Below are 9,121 nucleotides of genomic sequence, written 5' to 3' on the forward strand. Positions count from 1 at the left end.
GTCACACAGCAAACCCACGGGGCTGGGGGTCCCAGCAAGCAGCCCCTGGGGAGCTGCTGCCCTGCCCTGCCTGTGGCCCTGCCTGCTGCCAGGGCAGGGGGCTCGGGGGCTCTCTCAGCCCCAGCGTGTCTGGAGGAGGAAGGCTGTACCACACTCTGGCTCGGGACTTGTGTGTCCGTGTAAGCTCAGCCACCCATTCTGGGGGAAGATTGTGGCCCCCCGCACAGCCCTGGCACCGATTTTCCTGCGAGATCCCTTCTAATGGTCCTTTTGTTCCGGCAGGAATTGCTCTGGCCATCGCCTGTTTGGATCAACAGGACAAAGTTGTGTTGCTGTCTTCATGGCAGCCCAGGAAACGCAGCCAAAATCCGCCCAGAACAAGCAGCCACTGAAATAATATAATTAAAACTCCTAATTGAGAAAATTGCCCAAATCCATTACATGCATGGTATTAGCTGGCAGCGAGGCTGACTCTGAAGAGGAACCCGGAATCTGCAGGCAGGGTGGGCTGGAAAGGGAGCACAGGGGTCTTTCTCCCCCCCCCCCCCCCCTTATAATAGAAAAAAACACAGAGATGAGCTGATCGGCGTGTGGAGGGAAGATTGCTGTCATCACGCGGTAATGGCTCGGGAGCAGCCGGAGATGGGCCTGGGTGAAACCAGCAGCCAACCCTGATGGGCTGCAGCACGTCAGCCGCTGGCGTGGGCTGTGCCGGGCTCGGGGACACGAGGGGACGGGATCACAGGGCGATCGCATGCGGGCTTCACCCCGGGAAGGGGTTTCTCGGGCATCGCCTCCCGCAAGGCAAGCGCGTGCCCCCAGCCCCTTCCCCACGTGTGGGTTTGAGGTGTGCCCTGGCATGGGGAGCAGAAAGCCGCTGCTGAGCACAGCCCCGAGCTCGGAGAGGGGAGAGGAAAGGAAGAGCAAAACTATAATGAGCAATTAACTCGTCCAGCTTTTCCCTGCCCTCGCCTTGCTCCCAGCACACAAGACTGCGCGTGCGACTTCTGGAGAGAGGATCAGAGCCATGACCATTGCACTTCTCACTGAAACAGGTGATTCTGGCTTATTTTCCCCACCGGGATCAGCTCTGGGACCGTTGTCAGTGTGACAATGCCCTGTCCGAGGGCGGGGGCTCTCCCTCGCACCCTGCTGCCAGGGCTCCTTGGGTTTGAGGGTGCCTGTCCCGGAGGTGTTCTGCCCATGCTGGGTGCAGGCGGGGGTGCCAGCTGTGGGGGAGAAGGAATAAAGGTGGATGAATTCATTGCTCCTAATTCCTCAGGCGGGAATGAAACGCGCTGTTAATTGAAAAGCTTGCTGAATGCCTGCTGCTCGGCGTGATCCGGCAGCTGCATTTAGACATCTCGCTGGGTGCAGATTAAGCCCTATAAAGAAATCCAGGAAGAAAAGAAACGCAAAGCTGATTAAGGTCGGTGCCGGTGAATTTGCACAGTGGCCTCTTCAACTCGCAGTGCGTGTCGGGGGAGCGCCCGGCAGCGAAGTGCACAAGTAACTGCCGTGGTGCTGCCGACTTGCCGGTGCCTTCCCAAGAGCGGTGGGAGCACGGTGGCGAGACCCCCCCAGCTGCTCCCTGTGTGTGAGCACTAACTCCCCGGTGCTCGCTGATGGGTGTGTGGGGACAGAGCTGTCACCCCACACCAGCCGTAAGCCCCTTGCTGGAGCCTGGTCTGCAAGACACCATGCCCAGCCCTGGCCGCAAATGCAGCGCGGGATGCTGGAGAGTCACGGGCCATGGCTGGAGCTGGCGTAGCCCCGGCAGCGGGAAGGATGGGTGTCTGGGGAGATGCTCTGTCCCCCCTTCCCGCAGCCCCTGGCAGTGGCACGCTCACCCCGTCCGGCATCCTGCGCGGCAGCATCTCCTGGAGGGCTTTGGCATAACCATGGCAACTGCCAGGTAATTAATAGACAAGGCTCAATGTCATGGAGACAAAACAGGCACAAACAGAGAGTGCTGGGCACGGGGTGCATGCCTACCCAGCTGGGCATGGAGGGCCCCGGTGCAGGATGCGGCCCCTGGGCCCACTGCGTGTGGCTGGTGCTGCGTCAACCCAGCTGGCACTGGAATGGGCTCCATGCTCCTCGTCACCCCGCTGCGAGGGTGGCACGTGTCAGCCAGCGTCCCCCGGGCAGGATAGGGCTCTGCACGAGCCGGGTGTGAAGAGGCAGCCCTGAGCTCCTCATGGCGTTTGTACGCAGGATGGGTGCCCACCTGCGACACACCAGCAGGACCGTCAGCGAGTGCCTGGTGGTTAAAGACTTTCTTTTGGGAATAACTGAGAAGAGTTTTGGCAGAGAAGGGGGGATGCAAGAATGATGTTGTAGTGCAGAAAATGCTCTGCTGAGGCTAAAAGCTGCTTCAGATTTCTTTCAGGCTAACTTGCTCCCCAGGAGTTTGTGGGCTTTGCGCAGGGCGATGGGCACCACGGTCCTGGACTCGGCTGTAAGACAGTCCCAGCCCCCAGCGCTCGCAGCATCGCAGCGTGACGGGGCTGGCAGCCCTTCTGGCTTGGCTTTGCTGGGTACCGGGTGCCGTGCAGCTCCAGCTGCGTGCACATCCTCCAGATGTTCAGCCCGGGAGAGCTGTACGAGACCCCCAGAGAGCCGGGGCTCACCCCAGGCTCTGCCTGTGCAGAAGTTTGTGCCTTCCCCTGCTCCAGGCTGGTCCCTGCACCTCCACCGGGCGCAAGTCGCAGCCTCCTCTGCCATTTTGTGTGAGCAAATTCCAATTAATAAATGCAGGAATGCCCTTTTATTTTGTGCATAAGTAGCCAATTATTTGATGCATGAGCACCCAACTAATTGCAAATGTGAGCACCCACGGAGGGCATGTGTGAGCACCCCATTGATGTCCTTGGGTGCCTGGGAGGTGAGGCTGTGTGCCTGGCTAGCTCTGGGGTGACACACACACCCCCCCCCCCCCCCCCCCCCGTTATTTCAGGTGCAGGGCAGAAAGGGTGGGGGGAGGCATTTCCCCAAATACCTTTTAATTATTGATCCTTTCTGTCATCTCAATACGCATGGCAATGATGAGAAGCTCGTGTTAATTGCAATAAACTAAATCAAGTAAAACTTTCCCCAGTTGAAATTGTTTTGCCCCAGTCCCCCTCCTGGCTGGAAGGGCCGGATCCAGCCCTGCTCCTGGAGCTGGGGTGTCCGCAGCCGGCAGAAGGGGTGCACGGCCGAGCTGCCCGGCTAGGCAGGGACCAAAACCACCATGGGCTCACCGCACCCCGGCGGCAGGTGAGGGGGGCTGTGTGTGGGGGTGTCTGCTCCCCTCTGCAGCCCCCGAGCAGGAGCTGCCCAGCCCGGCGGGAAGGCGGCTGCCCGCGAACGCTGCTGCTGCGCGGCACAACTTAAGCCTTTGCTGCAGGCGCTTCATTTGGAAAAGCGACCTTTGGTTTCAGGATGCGTGCGGGGCTGTGGATGTATCTCGGTACACGGGGTGATTTATTTACGGGGGGGCGGGGGGGGGATTTTTACCTGCTGATGCTCAGCTGGCAAAATCCCTCCCTGAGCAGAACAAAGAGCATCGCGGGGCTGGCTGTGGGGGAGGCGGTTGCGCAGCTTTGGATTCAGCGGCAAACGTTTGATAAGAGGGACTTTATTCTGAAAAGTCTCTTCTGCCTCCGAATGCATCCTTTGAGGTGGGGTGCCTTGCAGACGCATGGGGGGAAGCAGGTAGGGTGTGTGGAAGTTGATCTAAGAGGCCAGTTAATGCAAATTCGGAGCGGGGAGTTTTTGGGGGGCTGCTGAGACGCGTTACAAAACTGCGGCTGGGTGCAGGTCTCCACTGGGTTCCCCCGAGGACTTCCAAAAATCTGCCGGGTGGGCTTTGGTCTTAGGAAATCAAGTAGGCGAGGGCTTAGGGGTGAAATAACAGCTGGTACAGAGAGAAATAAACAGGGTGGCAAGTCCTGTGCTGGGAAGGAGTGGGAGGTAATATATGGAAATAGCCCAGGAAATTAGAGTTGGACGGCAGCGTGTGGTGACATGATCCAGTGCGTGGGGGGAGGCAGGGGATGCGGAGCAGCCCGGGAGGGACAACTGTGCCCGGGGGGGTCCTGGGGGTCTGGCATCGAAGCACCATGTGTGCGACCCGGCTGCCTGTAGGATGCAGGCAGGGCAGGCAGGGACCCATCTGCCAGGACTGATGTAATTTTTGCCCCTGAACTTCCCTCTTGTCACCCATCCCGTTCCCTTCGGGGCCAATTACCTGAAAACCTGGCGCTGCTTTCGGCAGGACTGTGCCGGGGTCTATGGAAATACCTCGGCCGAGCCCCCTGAATCAGTGCAGCAGCAAACCCCGGGCTGGCTGCTGTCAGGCTTAGTGCTTGAGGAGAGCCCGGTTAATCTCGTTAGGGGGATGGATGAGCGGGGTGCAGGCGCACGAGGCTTTGAGGCAGCGCAAAAGTAGCAGACCATCTTTATTCGTTTATGCATTAACGTCCTTTGTTATTTCCAGAAACATTAGGAGCTATTTTCTGGCTCAGCTGCCGCTTCCCTTTTCCTTCTGCCAGCAGCTGCCCCTCCGCACGGGCTGGGCTGGGGCAGAGGCAGGATTGCTGCAACCGCTTTGGTTAGAGGGGTGCTGATGAGACCAGATTTTGGTAAGTGCTTCCTCTGAGCCCGTGGTCAGCCCCGCTGCTTTTCTCCTTCTCCTTCTCCCCTCCCTGAGCCGTAACTGCTGCTGAGCCCGGGGCTGTCTCTCCCTCCCCATGCAGGGCTGCTCGCCGGCATTGCCCCTTTTCTGAGCCTGATTTTCCATTCCTCTCCCCAGGAGCCCGCAGGACGAAGCCGCAATCCTGAAGACCCTCCCTGGGTGCGGGGCAGGGTGCTGTGCAGCTGCGGGGCGGGGGGGGGGTGTGTGTGCGGACAGCCACAGCAAAGCTGTGATGAGGAGCAGGATGTGCCCCACAGACACCTGAAACCTGCAACTAACGGATTTTGGGGTGCTGAGGCTGGCCAAAACAAGGATTTCTCGGGTCTCAGCCGCAGCCATGGAACCTGATGGGGACAGGGACGTGACCAACGTCACCGTCCACGAGCTCGCCCTGCAGAACCGCTCCAACGCCAGCGCGCAGTTCACCGGGGTGCAGCTCATCCAGTCCTTCAAACCCCTCATCATCCCCTGCTACGCCCTGGTCGTCCTCGTCGGCATCTTCGGCAACTACCTGCTGCTCTACGTCATCTGCAAGACCAAGAAGATGCACAATGTCACCAACTTCTTCATCGGCAACCTGGCTTTCTCTGACATGCTGATGTGCGCCACGTGCGTGCCCTTTACCCTAGCCTATGCCTTCAACCCCCAGGGCTGGGTTTTTGGGAAGTTTTTGTGCTACTTTGTCTTCCTGATGCAGCCCATGACGGTCTACGTCTCCGTTTTCACGCTCACGGCCATCGCCGTTGACAGGTAAGTGCCGGTGGGGCGGATGGTGCAGGGGTCCGGGTTGGTTCCCCTCAAATTCCCTCAAGCTGCTGCTCGCTCAGCTCGGAGTGTTAAATGCTAAACACTCGAAATCGGAAAAGGAAAAATCCAGGGGATAGTTGCAGGCTCTCCGCAGCCTTTTCTTCAGCATCAGCGCTCGGCCTCGGATGGAGGAAGCGTAGCGGGGGTGTTTGGCCGGCTGTTGGTTTGCATCGGGGAACGATGTGCATTTTCATGCCTGCCTGTACGAAGCCATCTCCATCCAAATCCAGTCTGCCCACAACCAGGTCCGTGCCCCCGGCAGGCACAGCTCTCGCACAAGGGCTCGTTGGAGTTTGCATCCAGTTCTTTGTACTTTGCTGGATAAATTTGCACCCAGATCATGCTGTGTTCTGGTCCATGCGTGGAGAGCACTTGTGCCTCCCTGAGCGCGCCCGGGCAGGGTCTGACGGGAGGTGGTTGATAAAAACCATGTTTCCATAGAGATCTCCTCTCATAAAAGATGCTCCAAACCCTGCGGGGGACGGGTGCGATGCCGGCAGCAGCTACGGCAGTGCCGAGAGTGCCTCTCATGCGGCTGGTGCTGGTTTGCCTCTGCCCCTGGGGTAGGAGCGGGATGGGAAGGGCAGAAAGAAAAAAGAAAAAAACCAAAACAACCCCCAAAACAACAACCAAACAAAATCCCAAAGATTTGAGCAGAATAGCTGAGAAAACCTGGACTGCTGTCCTCGCCGGGGGGTTGAGATGTCCCCAGGAGTGCTGGCGCATTCTTCTTTCGCTCTTCAACAAAACCGTCTTTAGCTCCTGCCAAAGAGGCAGCCACTGAGTTATACTGTCCTCAGCATGTTCATAAAACATCACTGGGATTTATCGAAAATGGATGGTTTTTAGCCCAAATCCTCCGGCTCCAATGGGGAGGGGGGAAGCACGCAGCCGCGCCGGGGCTCAGCACGAGCAAAGCACACGAAGAGCTGTCGGTGTTTTTCTCTGGGTACGGGGCTGCACGTTGCGCTACTGAACATGGCAATTTTAAACGTCGTGATAGCCAACGCCACAAACCAAGCAGCGGGCGGCGCGGGCTGTGGCAGGGGGCAGAGCATTTAGTATGTGAAAGAGCTGCGTGAAATCAAATGACGGTCACGGAAGGTACCTCGCCGGGAGCTCGTTTAGGGCCAGCCCTTGATTATAGGTGAGGCAGCGCCGAGAGGAGCGGAAGATGCTCGGGGGCGGGGGGGGGGAGGAAGTGAAAGAAGAATTGCCAGCTTTTATTGTCACTCGGTGCTGCCTGCGGTCCTCAGGGCAGGTTCAGAGACAGGCTGCGGGAGGGGTGCTCCATGCCCTGCTTCCCAAAACAGGGGAGTGACCCGGTGCTCCCTTGGCCCCCATGGCAGAGCAAGGGAACGCGGTCACCCCCCCTGTCCCCAGCCAGCGCTTCCCAGCAGCTGCTCGGGGCCGTGCCCCTGCTCCCGGAGCCGCCAAGGCTCTGCCTCCCCCAGCCCTGCTGCCAGCCGCCCCCTGCCCCGGGGATGCTCCGGGGGGATGCTCCGGGGCTCGGGCTCCCCCGTTTCTCTCCCTGTAGGTACTACGCCACCGTGCACCCCCTGAAGAAGCGCATCTCGGTCACAAGCTGCATCTCCGTGGTGGGGGGCATCTGGCTGCTCTCCTGCGGGTTGGTGGCCCCCGCCATCGCCCACACGTACCACGTGGAGTTTCGGGAGGAAGGCTTCGCCATCTGCGAGGAGTTCTGGATGGAGAAGGAGACGCAGCGCCTGGCCTACGCCTACGGCACCCTGATCGTCACCTACATCCTGCCCCTCTCCGCCGTCTCCCTCTCCTACATCTGCATCTCGGTGAAGCTGAGGAACCGGGTGGTGCCTGGCCACCCCACGCAGAGCCAAGCTGAGTTCGACCGCCTGAGGAAGAGGAAGATCTTCCGCCTCATCGTGCTGGTGGTGGCGGCTTTCGGGGTCTGCTGGCTTCCCATCCACGTCTTCAACATCATCCGGGACATCGACATCAACCTCATCAACAAGCACTACTTCCTCCTCATCCAGCTGCTCTGCCACTGGTTCGCCATGAGCTCCTCCTGCTGCAACCCCTTCCTCTACGCCTGGCTGCACGACCGCTTCCGCGGGGAGCTCCGCAAGATGTTCGCCTGCAAGAGGAAGATCATCCCCACCAAGAGCTGCGGGGCTGCCGGCGGCGTGCTCTGAGGTGGGGGTCCCGCTCCCCAGACCCTCCATGGCCGTGTGCTTCATCCCGTGCACAGCAGAGCTTTCCTCACTGCCTGTCCTGCCCATGGGAGCGGAGGCAAATGGGTTCCTCCTGCCTGCCCAGGGGCGCGCAGCACTCCCTGCAGCATCCTTCCCTGCGTCGGGGTGCTCAGCTCTGCTCCCGGCGTGCCCTGAGCCCCCCTTCACCTCCAGGACAGCAGCCGCCACAACCAAAAACGCATTTGCTGCAGCTTTTCCCTGCAAAGTCGCCCCAGCCGCCCCCGGCTGTGCACCTGCAGCCCTGCCAGCCCAGCGAGACCCGTCCCTCCCGCGAGGGTCCCGAAGGCAAACCTGCACCTCCCCGGGGGGGACACGGGCTGGACACCTCTCCCCTCCCGACTGCGGGCAGTCCCCAGGGCAGCAGCGCGTGGCCCAAGGGCTGCGTCCCCATCCCCAGGGCTGTCCCCGGGGCTGGCTGCTGCCCGGCGCGCTGCGCTCCAAAGGGCTGGCGCAGCCTCGTGCCGACGCCACCGGGCTTCGGAGGAGGCGACGCGGGGACCGGGACATCGGCAGCAGCGCTGGGTGCGGGGTGGGTGCTCCTGGGGATGGGAGGGGACGGCAAAGCAAAGCTCCCGGAGGACGCAGCACCCAGCCCCGCGGGAGGGGCGGCAGGGCTGCACGCGTCGCTTCGGGACCTCGTGGTGTAATTCTGAATTAATGAAGGAAATGGGCCTGCGGGAGCGCGAGGAAGGGGCGAAAAGCAGTTTGGTGGAGTGATGGCTGTACGTAGCTGCCCGTTTCATTAAATGAATCGTAGAGCTCTCATTAAATTGATTCCTGGGTTTTGGAAATGGTGTTTTCGGAGAAGCGCCGGTGCTTTTCCTGCAGCCTCAGAGCAGGGGAGGGGACACAGCTGGCACAGGGCAGGTTAGCCTGCTCCGCCGGCCACGCCGCTCAGCCTTGCACACCCTTGCACGCCCCCCCCGTCACGCTACCTGTATCACTGGGCATGCACCTGCCTGTATGCACAGCCACCTGCATACCCCCCCCGAGACACCTGCACACGCTGCCCTGTGCAGACACACACAGCCCTACGTGTGCACAAAACCACACACCCCTGTACACACACGTGCCCGTACACGGCCCTGTGCATATGCACGTGCCCATTCACAGACGCCTCTACACACATACACCCCATACGCACACCTGTACGTACACAGAGACGCTTGTATGTACCCCCATTTACACACCCCTGTATGTATGTGCACACCCTGTACACTTGTATACCCCTGCACATATACATGTACACACAGCTGCACACACCTGTATATAAACCTGTACATACACCCGTGCACACACCTGCACACCCCTGCACATACACCTGTGCACACCCCTGTACCTATACCTGCACACACCTGTACATGCCACTGCGCATACACCTGCACAAACCTGTACACACCCC

At 60.0% G+C, this 9,121-nt stretch overlaps 1 protein-coding gene across 1 annotated transcript; it reads left to right on the forward strand.

Moving 5' to 3' along the window:
* Positions 1–4,813: 4,813 nt before the first annotated feature.
* Positions 4,814–8,207, forward strand: LOC104638710 (prolactin-releasing peptide receptor-like). Its single transcript, XM_075736629.1, has 2 exons — positions 4,814–5,431; positions 7,026–8,207. The coding sequence occupies exons 1-2, from the start codon at positions 5,019–5,021 to the stop codon at positions 7,657–7,659; spliced, it is 1,047 nt and encodes a 348-aa protein (XP_075592744.1). The 5' UTR covers positions 4,814–5,018; the 3' UTR covers positions 7,660–8,207.
* The last annotated feature ends 914 nt before the right edge of the window (positions 8,208–9,121 follow it).

This window comes from Balearica regulorum, chromosome 27 (assembly GCF_011004875.1).
Source record: "Balearica regulorum gibbericeps isolate bBalReg1 chromosome 27, bBalReg1.pri, whole genome shotgun sequence".
NCBI lineage: Eukaryota > Metazoa > Chordata > Aves > Gruiformes > Gruidae > Balearica > Balearica regulorum.

Coding starts and splice junctions, on each gene's coding strand:
- LOC104638710 (XM_075736629.1), top strand. CDS start 5,019: ATGGAACCTGATGGGGACAGGGACGTGACCAACGTCACCGTCCACGAG. Junction 5,432..7,025: donor ACGGCCATCGCCGTTGACAG/GTAAGTGCCGGT, acceptor CTCTCCCTGTAG/GTACTACGCCACCGTGCACC.